This window comes from Nicotiana tomentosiformis, chromosome 4, assembly GCF_000390325.3.
Source record: "Nicotiana tomentosiformis chromosome 4, ASM39032v3, whole genome shotgun sequence".
Classification (NCBI taxonomy): domain Eukaryota; kingdom Viridiplantae; phylum Streptophyta; class Magnoliopsida; order Solanales; family Solanaceae; genus Nicotiana; species Nicotiana tomentosiformis.
In genome coordinates this window covers 84,493,501-84,515,539 of record NC_090815.1, presented here as the reverse complement: position 1 = coordinate 84,515,539, position 22,039 = coordinate 84,493,501, and the positions used below count along the sequence as shown (strand labels likewise).

At 36.9% G+C, this 22,039-nt stretch overlaps 3 protein-coding genes across 6 annotated transcripts; 1 reads left to right on the top strand and 2 right to left on the bottom strand.

Moving 5' to 3' along the window:
• The first annotated feature begins 301 nt into the window (after window positions 1-301).
• On the top strand, window positions 302-8,666 carry LOC104100723 (uncharacterized). Of its 3 annotated transcripts, none has more exons than XM_033657268.2 (6): window positions 302-648; window positions 1,047-1,826; window positions 1,920-2,035; window positions 2,180-2,369; window positions 6,399-6,511; window positions 8,248-8,666. In XM_033657268.2, exons 2-6 carry the CDS (start codon window positions 1,181-1,183, stop codon window positions 8,320-8,322), a joined length of 1,140 nt encoding a protein of 379 aa, XP_033513159.1. In that variant the 5' UTR covers window positions 302-648; window positions 1,047-1,180; the 3' UTR covers window positions 8,323-8,666. The 3 variants fall into 3 exon arrangements, with proteins under 3 accessions (XP_033513159.1, XP_033513162.1, XP_033513160.1); XM_033657271.2 differs by having other exon boundaries at window positions 304-648; window positions 6,399-6,481; XM_033657269.2 differs by having other exon boundaries at window positions 309-463.
• Window positions 8,379-10,165, bottom strand: LOC104100722 (NAD(P)H-quinone oxidoreductase subunit M, chloroplastic). The gene is made up of 2 exons (XM_009608025.4): window positions 9,637-10,165; window positions 8,379-8,763 (listed from the first exon to the last, which is right to left on the bottom strand). Exons 1-2 carry the CDS (start codon window positions 10,084-10,086, stop codon window positions 8,581-8,583), a joined length of 633 nt encoding a protein of 210 aa, XP_009606320.1. The 5' UTR covers window positions 10,087-10,165; the 3' UTR covers window positions 8,379-8,580.
• An 851-nt stretch (window positions 10,166-11,016) lies between these two features.
• Window positions 11,017-21,149, bottom strand: LOC104100725 (uncharacterized protein At1g21580). 2 transcript variants are annotated; one of them, XM_009608030.4, is made up of 10 exons: window positions 16,061-21,149; window positions 15,679-15,871; window positions 15,455-15,605; window positions 15,274-15,364; window positions 14,967-15,041; window positions 13,319-13,397; window positions 12,649-12,919; window positions 12,520-12,562; window positions 12,324-12,427; window positions 11,017-11,724 (listed from the first exon to the last, which is right to left on the bottom strand). In XM_009608030.4, the coding sequence occupies exons 1-10, from the start codon at window positions 20,925-20,927 to the stop codon at window positions 11,242-11,244; spliced, it is 6,357 nt and encodes a 2,118-aa protein (XP_009606325.1). In that variant the 5' UTR covers window positions 20,928-21,149; the 3' UTR covers window positions 11,017-11,241. The 2 variants fall into 2 exon arrangements, with proteins under 2 accessions (XP_009606325.1, XP_018627793.1); XM_018772277.3 differs by having other exon boundaries at window positions 16,079-21,149.
• Window positions 21,150-22,039: the final 890 nt, after the last annotated feature.

Here is a 22,039-nt window from a genome sequence, read left to right as displayed (position 1 = left end):
AAAAGGAGATGGAAAAAAATTCTAAAGCTATGCCGTATCGTGATATGTATAATAGTGGGGATTATGGGACAAAAAATAAATCCACTTGGTTTCGGACCGGGTACAACCCAAGGTCAGTCATTCCATTTGGTTTTCACAACCAAAAAATTATTCTTTTTTCTTAAACTCAATGTCGAGTCAAATTATCTCGTATAAATTGATACTGAGTGAGTATTCTATCTATTACTTACATCATAGATAGAATATTTAAATATTCTTGATTTAATATTTATGGGGAAACTTTCCACATTGTAAATTTTTTGAAGGCATTTAAATGAAATTTAAGAAAAAAGAAATTACAAATAGGCTGCATTTTACACACTTCTTCAAATTTGCTCCCGCTGCGTTTTCTGAGTTTGTCTACTTCTCAGATTATCCCAATTCCGACGCTCTTTTACTTTTTCTCCGTCACCTCTCCGGCTAGGTGATGTACTGATTTATCACGCTTTTTTGCTCACAGTTCGCTTAATGGTTTTACCTTTGCTTCTGCATGTGATTTTTCCGGTGCTTTTCTATACATTGGTTTTGTGTGTGTGCGCGTGTGTGTGTGTTTAGAAGCTTGTTTGAAATGACCTTTGGTGCAGTAGTTGCCATCGGCATCCCGTTAAAGTATTTAAGGGCGTAGGAACCCCTTGATTTTACTCCCTCCGTCTCATTTCATGTAACTGGAAAAAAAAACACTTTTGAAACTTGTAGTATGGCTATAGAACGTTTGAAACTTTTTGTTATATACATTCATAACATGTGTATATGGCTATCAAAGCTTGTCATTAAGGGTGAAGAAAAAGTTCAGGTTAAATTGTTTCCAAATTTCGAAAGGGGTCATTCTTTTTTAAACAAGTTGAAAAGGAAATAGGGTCACGTAAACTGGAATGAAGAGGGTAACTAAAAAGAGAAATATAAGAAGAAATGCTTGTGATCTGGGAGTACTTTTTCTTTTAAACTAATGTCTCCCATATTCTTGATTTTTAAAAACTAACATTAGTCTTTTTGCCTCTATTGTACAGATATTTATGTTGGCTGTTTGAAAGTGAATGGATGAAACAGTGATTAGTCGTTGTATGTGGTTATCCAGCTGAAACAAGATTAACTGCATTGTTTATTTTGGGTTTTTTGTTTCTTGGAAATTGAATTTGATTGGATGGGGAAAGCTGGAATGCAGGATTGGGATCTAATGTATGATTTATGTTGTCTAAATAAAAAGAAGAAGAAGCATGATAGGGAAGGTACTGGGCTTGGTGATCATAAAGCACTGGAAAGATGTGTTCTTGTGGATCAAGATAATGCCAAGTTATCAACAAAGGAGGCTGACGTGGGAGCTGCCTATAATCGGGAGAATTCTAGTTGTAGTGATGTTGAAGCTGACCCACAATATATGACTTTCTTGGCTAATGCTAAGCCAGATGGAACGTCATATGTTCTTAAAGCTAGTGATCAGAATGGGTTGCCCGTGTTCCTGAAGTATGAGAAAGGGGACGGATCTGATGATGAGCACGAATATGATGGAGTTGAAAAGGATCAGAATAGCGTTAGGGAAAAGTACAAATTAGGGAGTTCAAAAGCTCTAAACACTTCTGCGAGAAAGAATAGAAATACCTCCGTAGTTGAGAAGCAGAATATGAAAGATGAGATTTTGAGTCAGAAGCAAAGGAGGGAAGATAGGGATTTAGTTAACAGAAAGCACAGTACTGATGTGAAGATTGTACCTGGTAAGGAGCAGAAGACACAGAATGGTAGCAAATTCATGGACGTGAGAATAAAGACAGAACCAAATGAAGATTCTGATTGTAAGATTTATTTGCTTCTCGCAAGAAAACCTATTAACGAAGATTGCTTTCTCAAATCTTCATTTGGAAATAATTGTTATTTGGTTTATGAAGCTCTCAAGGAGGAGATCCCCCAAAGTGAAGTAGAAATTGTTCAGAACGTTGATGCAGAGTTAGGCATGGGCAGTAGCTCTAACCCCTTTGTATTTCCAGTGGAACATTGCGAGAATGTACTATTTCAATGCTTCTGCTACTTTCACTAGTTATTTTGGTCCCTCTCCTCCTCCCTCTTCTTCCTTTCTTTTATGTTACCTCTTAGTTTTGTTTCTGCATGATAACTCTTGTTACATTGGCGTCTAATTTTGTGTATCAAGCTGGAGGATCCCAGTCAGCCTATCAGCAACCCAAATGCGTCAATTATGAATTCTGGCTACAGGAAGGAGGTTCTGAATTTATTGATGAGACCCTATGATGATGAGGAGTATAAGAAGCTTTGGAAAGATATTAAGATGCCATGTAGCTCAATAAATAGACGTGGAACATCCCTTCTATCACTCCATAAAGGTAGGTTAACAACCTTAAGTTTGTTTCCAGCACTGCAGCATCCCTTTGCATTTTGAATGCTTCTCTGCGTGTTTGAATTTTTCTCAGGCCATGCCTTGGTTTCAAACTTTATGTAGTCACCTTTAAGATAGTATCCAATTCAATAGAATTCCTGCTTTCTCACTTTAGAGAATTTAAGAATAGTTCCTTGTCGTCTTCTTTCGCCTCAAAATGGACTGAACTTGCTAGCAAATGTTTACCCATCTGATTGAGAAAAAGTTACTTCTTCTTTGTTATTAGTCATCTCAGGGTGCTCTGAACCTCCCAAAAAGGGGGGGAAATGAAGAAAAAGTTCAGAACCCAAACAATCAAATAAAAGTGGGCGGAGTATATGGTAAATGATAGAAGCAATGTCGTCTCTAGTCTAGGCAGTTAAAGGGAGAAAAAAATGATGGAACAACTGCAAACAATGCAACTGTTTTAGAACTTTTAGAACAAGTGGAAACGTCTCATCTTGCTTTTCTTTTAAATTATCTTGAGCTTTTTGTATGCAAAAGTAACTCAAGTTCTGAACCTTTTGCTTAAAGATAGGCATAGGCCGCTTTTAATGTTATCTTCGTTCTCTTTCCGTTTTCATGTAGCTTGTAGAAGAATATGTTCTCCTTTTGTTTTCTCTACACTTTGATACTTCGTCTCATGTTTATCATTTGACTTCCACTAGGTGTGGAAGAGCAGAGTTGTTTTCATAGTGGTTCCAGAAGAAAAAGAACAAGAAAGATCAATGTTACCCTTTTAAATTGATTCAAAATTTCATATAAACGAGGCATGACTAATGTAACTTTTAATACAGTATTATATTTACACCTAGAGAAACGCCAATGGAAACAATAGTCATGTAAGGCAAGTGACCTTAAAAGTCATGTAAAACAGTGGACGAGTTGCGATTCCTAGGAAAGGAACTAGGAAAATATTTCTAGGAAGGAATAACTGTTTTCGGCGTCTGAAAACCCACACTGCAGACAGAACTTGCCAAATATTCTTGAGGTCATCGATAATCAAAATAGTATCTCATTCTAACTTATTTGTTCTCCTTTCGTTTTTGAGATGAAAGTGTTCACTGTCAAAAGTCAAAACAAATTAACTCTAAGTCTCTAATATTTCACATGGTTCCCTCATCTCAACATGCATGCCTTATATGAGCTTGTTTTAGAGAATCACTCTAACGGGTAAATTGATGAAGAAACATCTTTTCTCTAGTTTTCTTCAGCTGAATGAATCAAGGCGAAGGAGAACAAATAAAATGGATAAGTATACTAATTAGCAGGTGTTTGCCTGCCTTTTGTTGAGGGGTGTGCAGATGTTAACTGTATGCATCTGATTTACAATAAGTGAGACTTGTCTGCTAATTAAAATGTACATAATAATATTTTTAACTTAACAACAAAAATTCATTAACTATGCTTGTCAGTGATCTGGAACAAAATCTGCTTTGAGCCTTTGACTGGAGTCCTCGGTTGAGGAGTCACCTAACTTATAGTACTAGAGCTTAATGTAATATGCATACTCCACTTAATCGTTAGACTTATGAAGCTGTTCTAATATTTTACACATATAAGGCTGCTTATGCATGAAAGTTAATGCCTATCCTGTTTTGGCGACTTCACCCTCCTTAGCTGCTTCCCCTTGCTTGGTTTGGTATTTAACATTTTCATGTGCTTTCCTTTTAGCAACTCTTGCCAAGCCTCCAGAGTTGATGAGATATCCCTTCAAGACAATTTTGAAACTCCTTAAAGTTCTACTTTGTAGTAATCTCTCAATGGTTTCTATCACCTTACTTATTACCTGTTACGTCCACATAATGGGTACATTTGGTATTACTAAATTGACATCATATAACCTAGCTATGTACTTCTTGCTGTAGGGGGATTTCATGGTAGAGATAGAAAAGAAATCATAACTTAGATTGAGTGTTAGGATCTTATATTATTTTTAAGCTTTTGTCCGCTTCTTTTACTTGTTTAGGCTAGGGTTTAAGTTTATAGCCTGTTCAGCTTAAAGTAGGAGCATTTTGGGTATTTTAGATATATTTGCTGTTAATGGCCACAATTAGGTTTTCTGGTTTGCTTTTTGGAGTTATTGTATGTTTTAGAAGAGAAAAAACTGCAATTTGCAGATTCTATTTATTTCTCTTGGCTTCTTGATTTAATTGAAATGAAAATTGAAAAAGGAAATCTAGATACAAAAGTTGTACATACCATATGAAGAATAGTAGACAAAGTGACATTCTTTACAAAGAGCAAACAATGAAATATCCTAACAATCTATCATACCAGGAATCTCATACGTGCTCCAAAGCATGTACAAAAAAGGAAAAGGTCTCCCGAAGTTGTGTACGGAAACTGGTTGTTTCTTACGTATATGCTTTCGCTGTTCCTATTAAAAAAACATATATTCCTTCACCGTGATCGATACGAAAGCATGTTTTGGAATCCTAAAGTTGGTTGCTACTCCATGACCGGAAAAGTCACTTTACAGAAAAACAGATATTTTGAACTTTAATGGATATAGCCTGCGAGTGGCAGCCCTAGAGCAAGAAGTGAAGAACTTGCGAAGAAAGCAAACGTAGCATGGGATAAGGATGAGGATTCAAAGGCACTATAGTTGCACAAGTTTTTCACTCTGCAAGGTTTTTAATTTCTTTCCACCGATCCGAGAAGTTTTTTCTTTTCTTATCACTGTGCAGGTTCAAATACCAAAATTAGCATACATTTACAGGAAAAGGAGAGACTTGAACTTTAGTGGATCTAGTCCAGCAGGTGGAAGCTTTAGTGTACAAAGTGCAGAAACCTATGAAGGAATCAAATGTACTATGGAATAATATGACAAGGACAACAATTTAGCTAAGTTGCTCCGACATGGCAGTTTAGGTGCCGCACCTGTGTTGACACGACACTAGTATGGGTGTGGGTATGGGATCCGTACCGGATATGATCAAACAATTTGGCTACTTTGACCACGACGGACGGAAAAATTTGAGACAAGATACAATTTGATTCCCGAAATCAGAACGAAAACTACGGTAAATTTGAAGAAAATAGCATACCTTATCTAGGAAATTATTTTTTTTCAGGAAATCAATCTTTTACTTATCTTCAACTTGAGAATAAAATTTACAAGCTATACAAGTATTCCACAAAATTTCTCATATTATAGAGAATTTTTATGTTGTTTGAATTATTTCGGACTTCTCGAGGAAGAGGAGGAGAAAGAGACATGGGAAATAGCTCATTTGACGCTGATGTGGACCATGTAGAAAAACAAAAAGGCATTTAAGGGAGTTGAAAACTCTTTCCAACAAAGTGCAACACTTTCTTATCTTCTGAACACTTTGGAGAGCATTTGATATTTTAGTAAGTATTGATGACAGGATGCTATTTGATTTTATGTAAGATTTTCTACTATTTTGTAAAGTAAACAAGTATTATGTGGGAATTTATCTTACTATGTTAACAAATTATATCCTCATTAAAAAGAAGGTGGGAAGTCTACTTGTAAAGGGAAGAAAAAGGGATACAGAAACTTGTTTGGAAATCCTAATGATCAAGGAAAACAATCATAAATCAAGTAAGGATGCAGTGGGATTGCACAACAGAGATGGGTAATTAGGGATTGCTTGTACGTAATTCAGGTTGGTTTTATATAACTTTAGATTAGTTTAAGCTTTTGTAAGCTGTTTTGTTTTGTTTAGCATTTGTGTTATGTTACAAGCCTTTTCAATTTAAATTGGGGTATTTTGGGAAGTATATTAGTCTTTAAAACACGAGATTAGGGTTCCCAATTAGATTTCGGCAGTTTTGTTTTAGAAGAGAAGAAAGTAAAGTTTGTTTGCTTGTTTAGTTGAATTTCTCTCTAGTTTCTAGTTTCTACTTCCATATTGGCTATTGATATTGCTAGTTCTGATATTTGCTGCGCCAGTTCGTATCCCAAGTCAGTCCTGTGATTTTCATATCAACAATGAATTTCCAATATATTTTCATTGTAAAAATGCAGGTGTCAATCGGGAAATCAAAAGGACCAATCATGACAAAGATAAAAAGTTGAACATTATGCGTGGGTTTTTCTTTTGGTTAGAGGTGAGGGCTACCTCTTCTTGGATGTCCTTGGTAAAGAACAGTAACAATTTTTCTTTTTCTCTCTCCCCTTTCATCTGTCTTTTGTATTTTGCTTCATTTTATTGTTGCAAGCTTGCAGGTAAACTGATCTATTTAAGAAACTAGACGTTTAATTTTCTCTTAGCATGGGAAGTGTCTATTAGCGTGGAAATACAGCAAATTTCATATACAACAACTATTACTATGTGGCACTCCTAGTACTACGTGTTAGCTATATGAATTCTCACAATAATTGATTGGGATATTAAACTCATATATATATGTTTCCAATAAGTAGGTAAAATATGTTAATGAGCCAAAAGAATTATGAAGCTAAGGAACTGTAAGATGGAAAAGAATGTACTCGCAATCGGTCTTGATGATAGAATAATCTGCAAAGATATCCTTTTCAAAGCAAATTTTGTGGTGTAAGCGAAAACAAGGACCTTCCTCATCAGAGGGAGTGTTACCAAAAGCGATCATGTGCTTAAAATCTTAGATATACCAACAATTTTCTTTACTTTTGACAAAAGAAATTGGTAATCCTCAAAGAGTTGAGGGAACTTTGTCTTATCTAGAATGCAACTTATTGCAGCTTCCTAACAAGAATCTATACCTTGTAAATGTGGAAAATTTCCAAATCCAAATAATTGTGTAATTAGGAGATTTATAGGCTCTAATCACATGTTTTCCTTTTTTAGATTACTTGTAAAACATTAGCTCGTCTAGATTATGATAGCTCTTGAGTTATTGGTGAACCCTTACTTTCTCATGAGATGTACAGAAGAAACGAGAGCTGTCTACGTAGTCCTGAGCAGAAGTCCATGCCCAGGACCAAAGTGCCCTATAAGTTGCAGATAAGGATCATTCATTGCTCAATGTTGCATCATGAATAAAAACAAATACATTTAAGTTATATCCACTGAGAGTGTAAAGAAGTCTTGCACCGTCAGTGGTAATTAACCTATTATAGTAGGTTACATACCATTTATTTTTTATCACGAATCAATGCTTCTTAAATAGAGTTACCTTTTAAATGACCTGAGTTTGTAAATATCTTTTTTATGTGTTTAGTACATAGACCTTATTGCATGAAAAAGGAGGTAAGGTAATGATGGAAAAAGAAAGATTAGCTTCTAGGACCAAGATAGTATAGTAGTTAATGACCAGCATCCAGAAAGGAGAGGGACCTTACAAATCCATGATTTCCCTACCAAAGATTGACTTCAATGAATGCTCCCTTTCTTTCAGTGTGTAAGGTGTTCCTTGCAGTTACCATACATGCGGATCTCCTCTCACCCAGTCCTTAATGGAAAACACGGTATATAGTACCCTTTTTCCCACCAAACCACTTGCCTCTCGAATCAATGGTTGTTGTTGTCCTATCAGCCATTTTGCCTCTAAATTATGAAGTGCTGCATTTTGACCTCAAAAAACCATGAAAAACTACTCGACTTGCTCAAATTTACTTTTTGGACTCCAAATTTTCAAGGATGACTGATCTAATCTCTATGTCCATGTATCATTGCCAAAGTTCTGATGTCTATATGAGGTTTGAGCCAATAGGAGTTTTGATAGTTACAAATATGGACCAATAGAACGAGAACACGGACCAAGGGAGTATCGTGGCCCCATCTCAAATAATAGCATGAAATTATCACACTCATTATTATCTTTTATATTTTTACTCATTCTGCAAGAAGCTACTGACTTACACTAAAAGTACATTTTGTTTCAATTATCTCCAGCATCTAACTCGGGAAGATGCGTTCATGCCTTGGGAGGATACAGAATGTCTTCGAACAATGCCTGGATCTTCCTAGAAGTCGTTACTTTTTCCCATTCATCAATACCCCCGTGTGCCATAAAACAAGTGATAGAAGAAGAAAATCAAAGGTTACTATTTCAATTACTAGTGGAGGACAATTTTGCTGTGCATTATCTTTTTGGGATAAGTGTTGAAGACAGACAGAGAGAAGATCATATACATACATAGGAGAGAAGGTGAAATCTTCATTTACATTCTTAAAACTTGGTTCTGCTACTCAATGTTTCAATATAGTCAACATTGTTACCTGAATTTACTGGTTTACATCTTCCATTTGGCCATTGTAATTGAACCCAACTCTTGGTTTCCCCATGCTGAAGTTAAGAACTTTTGCATTCATGTTGTATTGGATTTCTCCAGTATATAGAAGCTTTCTTATGTAGTGCTCTATGTCTGAACCGATCAGGCGAAGCGTGTATTCCGTCAATGGAGCTCCCTGGTCCAGAGTGAAACATTGGAGTTAGCATCTCAATTTGGTAAAAACATTGAATTTTTAGAATTTACGCTTTAGTAGTACTCTATCACTTCTTTTATAACATACAATAAGGAAGTTCCTATCAACGACTTTCTTTTATTGCGAATTTCTTACTAAAATAATGCGACATTGCTTTTCCCAAAGAAGTATCTTGTCTAAACTGCAACTCTTCTGGAGTCTTGCTAAATCCGTAATTGTTACATAATGCAGCAAAGTTTAGGTTAAGGCACAAGAAATAGAGAGGAAGAAGAAGACGATACAAATCTGTGGCTCAACAAGAAGATAGCCTAAGACAGTATCGAGTGGATAAGATATGTTTTTGAAATAATTTTCCAAATACAGCGTAAAGTATAGGAGTCAATATTTCATTGTTAAGAATAAAGAGTCAACTCTTGGAAAAGTAACGGTGTTTATAGGAAAAAGTTTCAAATTAGAAAAACGGCAATAAATGAAGAAAATTTACCTCATAGTAAACATGTTCTTGAAAATTGAGTTTTAATTGTTTTGATTAAAACTCTGAAATATTTATCATTATTAACACGAGAAGTTTCATTAAATATTCCCAAAAATAACAAAGACGTGAAACAGAAAAAGTATTAAAATTGAGTTTAACTTGTATACACTCAGATCACTTAAAAATAAATACCGTATATGTTAATTATTCATAAAAAGGGTGATTAGTACGTAACCTACAAAATAAAATAATTTACCTGCTATAACATGTTAAAATACAGTAATAATGTAGAAGAATTTACACTATCACTATGAGTATATATAAGTAAGTCCATTAAAATTTGTAAAAAGGATATTCTCTTTTCAAAAAGGAGAAAGTACCTCATAATGATCAACGAGTTCTTGGAAGTAAGAGTAGACCTTGGTGCAAGTATCATCAGTCCAAACAAATTCATCAGTAGGGTCAAGGATAAGTGTAAGTTTATCCATTTGTGTTTGGTCAAAAGCAAAAGTTTCAGGATCAATATAAGCTGCATATATTCTAACATGTCTAGTAGCAGAACTTAGCCACTGTCCTCCATATTCTCTGCTCATGTTCTTGCTCTTCACATTTATCTGTGGTTCCACTGGCCTTGGCTGTTTCATTGCTTGTTCTTCTTGTTTTTCTTCTTTCTTTTCTTCATCTTTTTCTACTTTTACTTCTTCAACTTCTGTTTGCTGTGCTGAAACTGATAAAAAGTTTCTTCTTTTGAGTTGTTTGTTTCCCTTTGTTGTCCAATAACCTAACATGCTGAAATGAGTTGAAGCCATGTATGTTGAAGTTGCTGCCATGGCTAAGGGCTTTTTTTTCTTTCTTTTGGGACCTTTTATTATTGTGCTTTGTTTTCTGTGATTTTTATATATGGCGTTTTCTTGAATGTTGGTATTAGGAATTAGGATATTGATATGTTCTCATTTTTGTGTGGATAAGAAATGCTTATTTGCACGTTGGGTTTTTTTTCTTTTGGTTCTGTGGCTGTATTTAATATGGAGATAAAAGGTGAAGTACAAGTTCCACTATTTTGTACTTTCCTTGCAGCTTCAGATTCTTTATTTACGCTGTTTGAACTTCGAAGGTTTGGTTCGTGAGTAATATAAAAGCGTTTACATTAAAACCATGAAAATTAAGTATGGGAATTTACTTGGGTTTCTTGAGAATTGTAGTCTGTCTCAGACAATTATATTCCTCTGCCGATATGCTGTTATTAGTTGCTTTTTTCTTCTTTATTTTGAGATAACTTCTCCCGTATCTACTCAAAATTTCGTAGTTATATGATTTGGAATTCACACTTATAGTTAATAATTTCACTTATATAGGCAACACCAAAATCTATGGACAAATTGAAGTTAAAACCTAGACTCGGTGTTTGCTAAGAATTTTATACGTTTCTGGAAAACATAGATATCGAGAACCAGCTTGATATCTATGTGATGAAAAATAAACAATAACACATTTGGCAAAATTAGCTAGCGTTCTTAATGGGAGTATTCTATTGAGTTCATCACCGCATTAAAAAAAAAACAATATATATGTATGCTTTATTATCAATCTGTCATCTTTTAGCAAGTAAAAAGGAGATAGAAGCCAAGCTTTGTAAGCATAAATATAATCTCAGCTGATTGATTCAAAAGGTTCATTGTTGCCTTGATTTAAAAAAACAAAAATTAAATTGACTTGGAAATTGCTAACATTGAAAAGTAAAAGAACTGAAAGCAAAACCATCCAATGAGAGATTTGCATCAAAATTTCATTGCCTTTAATTTTTTATCACAACAGTTTCTCACATTCTCTCGCACACAACACACTTAGCGATACAAAATATTGCCTAATCCTAAGACCTATACCTAAGTAATTAACTAAAAACCTAAAGTTTGAAAACAAAAAAAATTGCTCTGCACTAGCAGAACAGTACAATTAATCTAATTACAAAACTTCATTTACAAACACTAAGACTCCTCCGATACATAGCTTGCAGCCATATCACTAGGGCTATCCATGAAGGGGGATGAATCTACAGATCTATTCCTATTTATCAGTTTCATGGGTTTAATAAGCTCATCGAGATCATCTAGTTGCATCTCTGCAGAACTACTTTCGCAAAGTGGTGGTTCCTCACTTCTCTGGTCACTAGTCAGTTCCTCTTCATCACTGCCATCTAGGCTAATAAAATCAACAAACTTCCCCTTCTTAAAGAATATGTCGTTGTTCCCCCAAGCAGAAGCTTTCTCCGATCCAGCTGTAATGTGCTCACTACTGTCTATGTGCGGAGAGCCAAAATAACGACCTCGACCATTCTTCATCTCGCTGGAAGCTTTCCTTTTCACACCCTTCCTTTTGTTTTTCGGATGGTGAAGCTTGCATTTCGAACCTTGGCGACAGTTGCCAGTTGCTTCAAAATCGGGGCAGACATAGGTGTGTTTCTTCCGACACTGCATGTTTAGAAACATGATCCGTATCACAAGTTTCAAGATTAGTAGGGTCGTGTGTTTGGGATGATCCACATATCTATTGTGCAGAAAATATACTAACAATAATGAGCTAGTTGCATTCAGACCAACAGAGGGGGAGGGAGGAAGCAGAAAAAGAGGTCAAAACATTTGGTAAAAATCTTGTCAGGCAGTAAAAAATAGTCAAATCAAGGAGCCATTTCAAAAAAGAATGACAAGAAAGGATCGGGAAGGGTCCACCCAACTATTTCATTCCGGGGGGGAGGTGCGGAGACTAGCCTCGTTACATCTTAAACAAGTTAGGGATAGGGACTAGCAAAGTTCTAACCCTAGGATAGGACCTTGTCTAGGAACCAATCAAACATAAAACTGGGTAAAGAATATAAACTTCAGAAGATCTTCTTTGCTTGAGCATCCAGACACTGCTTGTAACTTAAATTATTTCTACGTGGCACCTGGCATAAATTGGCTGTGAGCTACTATTAAAGAGCTTATCTAAGTCGAATTTCAATTCTTTGAGATGTGTATCATACAGTTGGTAATGATTCATTTGGAAGCAGCAAACTGAAAACAAAGAATACCTCATTGCCATCAGCACAATAGCCCCTGAGAAAACCTTCACAAATAGAGGCATTTGAATTCACATTTACGTGTCTATATGGACAATTCTCATTTGAGCATATTCCTGCCCAAAAAAATACAAGTTAGTGTTCTCACATTTCTTTAGATTAAACTGAATTAAAATATAATAACACCCATAAATGTAATAGCACCAACCTTGCAGAAAATAGGAGCAGTCTTGCATTCTTTCAGGAATAACCTAATATATGAGGTGAAAACAAGTAAAAAGGCAAAAACTAATCATGCTGCAACCACATCAATTATAGGGTTTGAGAAGTATCATACCTCATGAGTCAATTTACAATTAGTGTCAGAGCAAGAACCATTCAGAAATTTAGTGCAGACAGCGATTTTAGATGGATCATGAATGTAAGGACATTTTCCATTATCCTTGTTACATTTGCCAAACCTTGTAAAAAACTGGCAATACTGTTTTTTTCTTGCCAGCCGAATTCTAGCAGTGTGCAAACTCCAGCGTACTTTCTCACTCGCTAAGATGCGTACTCGTCTCTTTGGGTTTCGAACCAGCTTATTACCATTGCCAACCCGCACATACCTACAAGCAGTTTCGAGCATTTATATTATTTGTTTACAAGTAAAGGCAAAGTTTTATTCACAGTAAGCATTTTTATTATCTTATTTCATCTCTTGGAACCAAGACCATAGTTTTTTAAATAATTCTTTTCCTATTGGCCTTACTTTTGGAGTACTCCTATTTTTTCCGGATTATATAAAATCCAATAGAAAAGATTATGATATGAAGCAACACGCTTAAGTACCAAGAATTACAAACTGCTCATGATTTCTGAAAGCAATATGTGATTTCAAAATAAAGTTATGCAAATAAATATCACAGTTATACCCAAAAAAAAAAATACTAACTCAACGCCTGAAGATTAACCAGCACTAGGTACATCATTGATAATGAATTGACAACAATAGTATTTATACGTACTCATCATTCCCAATTAATAATCTTTTGGGGATGTAAGATTTCTTCGCCTCAGGAACAACTGACACCGATGGTTCCTCATCTGTCCATAAAATATGAAGAAATTTACGAGGTCAAGTTGCAAATAATGTCAAGAGACAGTTACAAGAAACAAATAAAAAAAATCACCGAAACCACTCTTAAAATTAAAAGAAAAGAAACGCCCTTCTCAAAGTTAATAACTAATGTTTAAAAATAGCAGAGTAACTTCTTTTCTAGAAATTATAGGCTCTGATAAGTCTACATTAAAACAAATGTGAATGTGGATTATTTCATCATTTTATTCTTTCTCTAAACTAATAGTCCACTATCATCTTTCTTCAGTTGGAACTGGAAAAGTTAGATGCCTATTAAGTTGACCTCTTGCTGATTTTCTCGCTGCCTCAACGGAAACCAGAATCTTCTAGCTAATCCATGCCATGATCGTTTCAGAATCATGTATCCACAATCATTTTACTAAAACAAGTCCACTGACATGCGATAGCTCAAATGGAAAAATAGTTTTTCATCATTTCTGCCCATTAATTAGCACAACTGAAAAGGCTTAATCCTGCACGCAGAACGCATGCCCATCAACATTTTGTATTCATCTGAGCAATTCAACTCTTCTATGAACTACACATCAGCATTGTACCAACTCTTCTATCAGATTCTTCCATGAGCAACCAGGTTCTCTAATAGCTTAGATCCAGTTAGGACATGACTAAGTTGAAACATTTTAGTAGTAACTTTAAGTTCAACAACTATCTTAGAACATGAATATCTGCTTCTTCCTTTTTTATGAAGTAAGTGATTTCATTAAAGAGCCATCAAGAAGCAAAAGATTACACGGATACAGCTTTTAAATCACAAAAAGGGATTCATAGCTACTGTGTCTAGACTAAAGAGCTAACAAAATCCAGGAAGTGCTCTAAGTTATTTACAGAGGTCAACTTGGACCGGCTAAATAGACTAACTAGACGTCTAGTCTAGAATTGTTGGAAGTTGAAATTCCATCAAAGCATCTACTGTTTCTTTCGGTCCATAAACACCAAAAAATACAACCGGAGATCATCTACTGAGTTGTTGTTGTTGTTTGTCAACTGTCCATAAACTCCAGCTTTCATGGGCATCCTTGTCGGTAAAAGGCATGACCCAAGAAAGGCAAAAAAAAAAAAAAAAAAAAAAAAAAAAAACAGAACGTACTCCGAAGATCTGTGGCAACTGGACAGTGCAGTAACAGGTGGTTGATACTTTCTTTGTTCAGTGACATGAATATCTACTTTTCTGCATGTACTTCTTTGTTCAAACTTCATTGTAAGGGCATATTTTGTAGCGAAATAAACAAAGGCATTTCACCAATCCTCTATATGGGTGATGGAAGCTTTAGCTTAGCCAAACACCATCTAAGACCTGCTGCTCATTGCTTTGACTATCACAACCAAAACCAAAGCATCCTCTAAAATCATATTGCAGGTACGGAACTAGAAGATGATAACTTAAAGGAACTTAATTCTCAGAGCAACACATATAGGACAAAAGTGGCAAATTCGAATCATAATTGAAAAAAAACTAAATTAAAAAAAAAAAGTGGGAAGGAGAAAAGAATTCAGCAAAATCAGGAGAAGACCACCTGAAATTCTCTGTAGTGTCTTCCCAGAAGGGTCCATCTTATACCGCTCGCAACCAATACGGAATATCCTTTCTCCTGTAAAAAGTTAGAAGACCATCATAGTGCTCAATTAAAAAAGAGTACAACATTCTGAAAAGGTACATAAAGAGGACATAACTTTTTTTGGTAAATATTAAAAGGGCATAACTGATACATAGGCGTCCAATAACTTTGTACAATATTTCGAGAAACTTGAAAGAAAATGAATACGCCACACCAGGGTAGAGAACTGGCCTACCTGGGAGCAGCTTTACACTATAAAACTTACGAGAGACATTATTTCCATTCATTGAGCCAGCATTAGAATCATCTTGTCCCCTTTTCCTTTTGTCAACAGCAGCAACTGCTAGTGCAGCTTCCTGAGAAAAGGCTTTCACTTTACAAAATGTCTTACACATCCACTTGCAAATTTTACAACCCCAAATAAACCTGGGTGCAGCTGGACGAACCTCAGCAGCCTTCTTTGACCTTTGCTCCAAAGATTTTGACCACTTGAGACTAGAGCCAGAGACACTTAACACCTTAGATCTTCGTAAAGATAGTCCATGAATTGATCTTGTGTATATTGTCTCCCGCTTTCTTGAGAGCAGCATTTTCCGTCTAAAAGAAAATATACTTTAGGTATGAAGTTTGACGCCAAAAAGAAATGAACGAGCATGAAATGATTCCCCACCTGCTAATAGATATGGAACTGTCACTTGGAGAGGAATTCTGGAAACTCCTCCGATAGCTAGCTCTTTTCCACGGAAACAAGTAAGGCCAAAGCTTCTCATATTCTACAGCGCTGCCACATTTCCTTGATGACTGAGTATCACCTAATTTCCAGACCAATGAGGACTTTGACCATTTAGAGGTCTTGGCTAAACCTGCAAAGGGTAATTTATTTAAACCTTGTCTGATTAGTAAAAATTTTGACATTAACTTACAAAAATGGTGGTGTTCTAGGCCAAAACAAGTAGATAATCTGCTTGAATAAAAAAGGGTGAACCAGTCTTGAAGTAGCTTTGTTTTGAAAGCCAAATATGATGAGCTGTTTTTTAAAAACACATCCTTACCACTCAAGCTTTTCATACCTCTTCGGGTCGGAACTACATTCTTTGCCGCGGAAACTCTCTGCTTCATATGATTACTGCTAGATGCACGAATCAGTTGATTCTTTCTCCTCTTATAGTAGCCATCGGATGATGTCTGGGTCTTATCAGAAGCTGCAACTAACTGATTTGATCTTTGCTTCACATAAACTATCTCCTTTCCAGAAGTGCCTTCATCTAATATATTCTGGCTTTCGGAATTGCCTCCCAAACCAATTTGACATTCAGGAAGTGCAGAAGATGTTGAAGGATGCTCAGAAGGCTTCAGCGCCAACATATTGTCTGTAACTGCCAAAGGATTTGAGGTAGCAATACTACCAGTTCCAGGATGATCTACCACTGGAAAAGAGGCAGACTTCAATGTAATGCAACTAAATGATTCGCTTTGTGGAGGGGTTTTGGTCCTCTCTGAAGGAGCATTTACTTCTGGATTTCCCCTGCAGCTGGGTGAATCAGTTATCAATGTCTTATTCTCATGTTTTCTCTTCAGGTCATTCACAGCAGAAGAGTTCAACCGGAAAACTGAAGAACTTGGAGCATGGAATCCTTGGGAAAGGGAACCAACAGGAGGAGGCTTTCTGACAAGACTGTTACCCTTGCGAATGTAAGAGCCGGCTTTCCCAATGTCCTTAGGTAAATGGCTTTGTGGAGGTAGAGAGTTCATTTGGGAACCTCGTCCAACAACTGAGAAAGAGCTATTACCAGTTCTATGCCATGTCAGTGGCTTCTTCGAAGTGGGCACATTCCTTGAAGTGAGAAAATTCGATGGGCGAACAGAGAGAACCCTAGGACCAGCAGCACTTTGCTGGTTTGCACGCAAATTTGGTTTCCAACTCAGTGAAGTCACATTTTGGGTAGACTTTACAGTATTCTGTGATGATAATGGCACAGTATTTAGATTAATCAAAGGAACGGCACCAACTTTATGATCTGAACTTCTACCAAACCTAGAAGTATCTGATGATGTATTATCAAACTCAGAAGTATCTGAAGATGTTTTCACCGAAGAAAAAACATGGTCATCAGCAGTAATGGAATTTTCATCAACATTTTGGGCTTTTTCAATAACAATTTCATTGGACATTGATGACTTAGCAATAGGTTCCTCCAAGAATGAGTTGTTAGGTAAGTCTTCAGGAAATGACATGAGCGCCGACATATCAGGCACAGACTCCATACCTTTGGCACTTACTTTCATTGCGGACACACAATTTGAATCAGAAAATAAAGAGTGATTATTTGCCAACAAAGGCAGACATGCCTTGTCAAGCACATAATTATGGCTTTCACAACCTTCTGGGGCCAACTTTTGATCTACTCCAAGGGAGGAACCTTTGTCCTCACTTATTCCATAAGCCATTCTTAGCGTCCCAACAGATATAACTGAAGTTGTAGTATCTTGTCCAGCAGCTCCCAGCTGAGAATTGTGAGCAATGACCTGCTCAACATTCGAAAAGTGATCCATCAAGCCATCTTCAAATGGCTCAGCCTGACTTACATCCTCCTCAGCGGTACTGCTCTCAAGCAATATGACTGATGGACGAGATGGTGGACCATCATCCAAATCAGACAATGTATTTCGAGATTCTAATTTCATTGCAGAAACATCATCGATCAAAGGCGCTGTAATTGGTATGCTAGAAGCTCCCTCGTGGGTGGTAACACACAAAACAGATTTAACCAGTCCCGGCGAAGAAACCTCCGTTTTCTTGGGACTCTTGATAGAACATGAACTGGAACCATCTTTAAAACAATCCTGAAGTGAAAGCTCCACTTCTGAAGGCCCCTCATGTGAAGGGCCCCCCTTTAATGAGTCACTCCCATTACCAGGAACTGTAACTTCCTCTTCTATAGAGGCATGATCTCCTCTCAAACAACTGAAACTTTTACGTTGGCCTAGCAAAGAACTACCTGCATTTTCCTCTGGCTCACTCACCTTCGTAGTGGGCAAAACAGACTCGTCTTCCGTAGTCTTTCTCTTCCTTGTGACATTAGGTAAAGAGTCATCATCCGCAATAATCCTAATATCATCTGCAACAGAAACCACAGCATTAACGGATCCCTTAGTATGGCTCACCTCAGGTGACAATGTAACTCCATCAACACATGATTTTGTTATACTACATACAAAACTACCGGCTGTTGGATCACTATTACTCGAGCACTCTGCAGTTAGCAAGTCACTGACAACCACAACTCTCCCAGCCTTAGAAGAATTAAAACTATTGTCATTTCCATCCAAGAAACTCTCTTTAAGTCCTCTCTCAATATTAGTCAGCAAAGGTACAATCTTGGGGTCACTAGATGGCTCCACGGAACCTGCTTCAAACAATCCTATAACAGCAACTGCATTTTCCTTCCCATCAGAAAACCCCAAGTCAGAGACAGAAGAGATATATGTATCTTTAGTTGACGAAGATACTTCATCCTTATGAATTGTGCTCCCGTCTAGGCTTGACAAGACAACATCACCATTTCTTTCTACACAAACCATGGCCTCAGAAGGTTCTTTAATAAGACCATCTTCCGACACTCGGTGCTCATCCTGAGAATGCCCTCCAACATTATCAGCGTTATCCACACTGCAACTAGTAGGTTTGTTTTGTATTTCGATCATACATGTCTCAGAATTCAACATGGAAGGGCCATTCAGAACTGATCTACTGGTACAATCAGCAAAGTCATTAATTTCAGAGTCCACATTGCTTGAAGAAACCAAGACTTTAGCTGCACCAGCTTTCTTCCCCTCAGAATTAGACTGCTGGACAGACTCATCTTCACTGACAGCAGCCAGTTTTGAAGGTTTTTCTAATTTGCTAACTACTTCATCCACAGGCAGCTTCATACTGACATCCTCGAATGTAGTCATATCATCAGATCTAGTTCTCTCTACCAATTCTACAACACTTTTAAGCTGCTGACGGACAGAACATGCTCTGTTCAGTAAATCAGTGGCATTATCAGGGTCAACACCAACTTTTTTAGGGGCCGTGACATACTTCTTCGTGGCTTTACTCATATTGACATCCTCGAGTGTAGTCATATCATCAGATCTAGTTTTCTCTACCAATTCTACAACACTTTTAAGCTGCTGACGGACAAAAGATGCTTTGTTCAGTGAATCGGTGGAATTACCAAGGTCAACACCGACGTTTTTAGGGGTCGTGACTTTCTTCTTCTTGGCCTTCTTCATATTGACATCCTCGAGTGTAGACATATCATCAGATCTAGCTCTCTCTACCAATTCTACAACACTTTTAAGCTGCTGACGGACAAAAGATGCTTTGTTCAGTGAATCAGTGGCATTACAAGGGTTAACACCAACTATTTTAGGGGACGCGACTTTCTTTTTCGTGACTTTCTTCTTCTTTCTAATCTTGCGTTGAGGTGTTCCACCCTTTCCAACATGATTACCACCCTGATCCAAAATCATGATCTCTGGAGATCCCTTGCTTTCTTGGGTTACAATTAAATCATTTGTCCCATTGGAACTCAGCAATGCACTTCTCACAACAGGAACTGTAACTTTATCTGGCAAACATTTAGATTCCTTGTTGGAATTCAAAGTACCATCAGATGCATGTTCACCAGTAGAATCTTTAATTTTATCTGCCAAATGTTTCGACTCCATGTTAGAATCCAAAGTGCTATTAGATGTCCGACCCGCAGAAACCGTAACTTTATCTACCAAACATTTAGACTCCTTATTAGAACTCGAACGACGACCAGAATCAATTGCTGAACCATCACCTTTACCCAAATCGTACCCGACTTTCTTCATTGGAGAATCAGAGAGATTCACTTTTCTAATCTTCTTACATCTAGGTGTTTCGCTTCTGTCTGAGTCATTGGCTGGGCTTGACACCGGGGCCATAATAGCCTTCGCCACAAGTGCATTAGATTTAAATGAAACATCAAGCTCCATCGAACTTCCTTCTCTTCCATCTCTTCCCTCAACCCTTCTCTCCAATCTCTCAAACACATCTTTCTGCTTTCCCCTTACCCCACATCCACCAACACTACTCGAGTCACTGTCCTGATTTCTACTACTCCTGTTGTTATTAGCTTTCCCACATTGAATCCTGAGCAATGCACTCTTCTTCTGCGGAGGAGACCTATAAATTTCCTCCTTGTCCACTCTTAACCTATTGCTAAACCTAACATCACCACCACCATAATCATAACCACTATTATCTAATGACACTCGCCTCGAAGAAGAACCAACCAAAACCTCATCATCAACATTACGACCATATTCCCATCTCTCACCTTCATACCTATCATCATGATGCAACTCATAATTCTCGGCACTCGATCTAAATTCCCTCACAACAATATCCTCTTCCATTCTACGCCTCTCAAGACGGTATCTTTCGTCATCATCATAATCGAATTCCACGCCTCTCAGACGATTCTCCCTCACAAAATCATCGACAATAAACCTAGGAGAATTAGGAGGATGGGGGTTATGATAACGGTCGTTATAAGGAAAATTTGGGTGTTGCGGATGAGCAGGATGGTAGGGGGATTGATCTAGGATTAGATTAGAGGAAACCCTAGGGGGAGAGCGGCAATCGAAGAATTTAGGATTTTCTTGTGGGGGACTATGAGGAGGGAACGAGAACTGGGATTGGCGGTGGAAGGGAGGGGAGGGGGGAGGGATATGGTGGTGGTGATGAGGGAGATTAGTGATATGTGGTGGTGGTGGTGGTCGTCGTTGTGGCGGCGGAGGAGGAGGGAGGTGGTGGAAGAAATTAGGGTCATGCGAAAAGTTTGGAGGGCGTTCGACGTACCTGTGGTGATGGTGATGGTGGTAGGGAGGAAGATCCATGAAGAACGTGGAGTCTTACCGGAAAATAACGAACTGGCAAAGGCAACGGCGGTGGCGACGCGGCGGCGGCCGTAGGTGATTTTGAATTATTGAGGAGTTGGCTTTGTATGAAAAGGGAAAAGCTTACTTCTCAAAGAGTCAAAGAGAACCACAACAACTAGATCAGTTTGACTTTAGAATAGAGTCGCGGCGGCCCCATGTGTGGATATTCTTTTATCTTCCCGCCCAAGTGGACTTTGTTTTTCTTTTTTCGAAAAAGGGCTATATATATCCTTTAGCAGGCGTTTGAACATAAATTCAAAAAAATAAAAAAGAATTTCACTAAAATTTAATTTGAAGATAAAATTGTGTTTGATTATAATTTTTGCAATATTTATGAATATACTTTTTTTTAAATCATAAAACATGATTTATACCCCATAATTTATAAAAAAATATCAAAACCACCCCGACTTGATCATCCTATTTGAATCAAACAAACATGTTGATCGTTTAATTGTACAAACAATCTTTAATAGAAGTTGTAGTGTCTCTTTCGGGTAAAAGTATAAATTATAAATCTCAACAGTGGATATCAAAATATAGTCCAAGGCCACTCAATCAGATGGTGGGTAGTTGTAGGTATTACCTACGTTTAATAATTGATTGGGGTCCTTTTATAAATTTAAAAAATATAGGGTAAATTTGTAAAACTTAAAAATACCAATTTTTCAATTAAAAAACTGGTTTTGAGCAGTTTTTCAAATTCGAAAATGCATTTTCAAGTTGGATTTGAAAAAATGTAAAATTTTCATAACCAAACATTGTTTTGAAAATATTTTTTGAAAAAAGAAAAAAAATCTTATGTCCAAACGGACTCTTATTTATATCCCTCGTTATATTGTTCGATATTTTCTATCCCTGCCATTACTCTTTTTAGCATTTCTACCTGGGCCTCACATACACGTGATAGCTTTTTAAGTGGGAATTTTTACATTCCTATACACTATATGAAACTATATTACTCTCCCTACTCACGTTTTAATATAATTATATATTATATACCCAATTACCATTTATATATATTTTTAAGGCAATTAATGATAGTAATTAGTATCCTAAAATAACTTTAA

Bases quoted from the DNA above. Each gene is read 5' to 3' on its own strand.
- LOC104100723 (XM_033657268.2), top strand. From the start codon at position 1,181: ATGGGGAAAGCTGGAATGCAGGATTGGGATCTAATGTATGATTTATGT. The intron at 1,827-1,919 runs GTAAGATTTATT...TGGTTTATGAAG, and splicing joins ACCAAATGAAGATTCTGATT to CTCTCAAGGAGGAGATCCCC. The intron at 2,370-6,398 runs GTAGGTTAACAA...GTAAAAATGCAG, and splicing joins CCTTCTATCACTCCATAAAG to GTGTCAATCGGGAAATCAAA.
- LOC104100722 (XM_009608025.4), bottom strand. From the start codon at position 10,086: ATGGCAGCAACTTCAACATACATGGCTTCAACTCATTTCAGCATGTTA. The intron at 8,764-9,636 runs GTACTTTCTCCT...ACTCTGGACCAG, and splicing joins AACTCGTTGATCATTATGAG to GGAGCTCCATTGACGGAATA.
- LOC104100725 (XM_009608030.4), bottom strand. From the start codon at position 20,927: ATGGATCTTCCTCCCTACCACCATCACCATCACCACAGGTACGTCGAA. The intron at 13,398-14,966 runs GTGGTCTTCTCC...TTTTATGGACAG, and splicing joins GACACTACAGAGAATTTCAG to ATGAGGAACCATCGGTGTCA. The intron at 12,920-13,318 runs GTACGTATAAAT...AACTGCTTGTAG, and splicing joins TTATTAATTGGGAATGATGA to GTATGTGCGGGTTGGCAATG.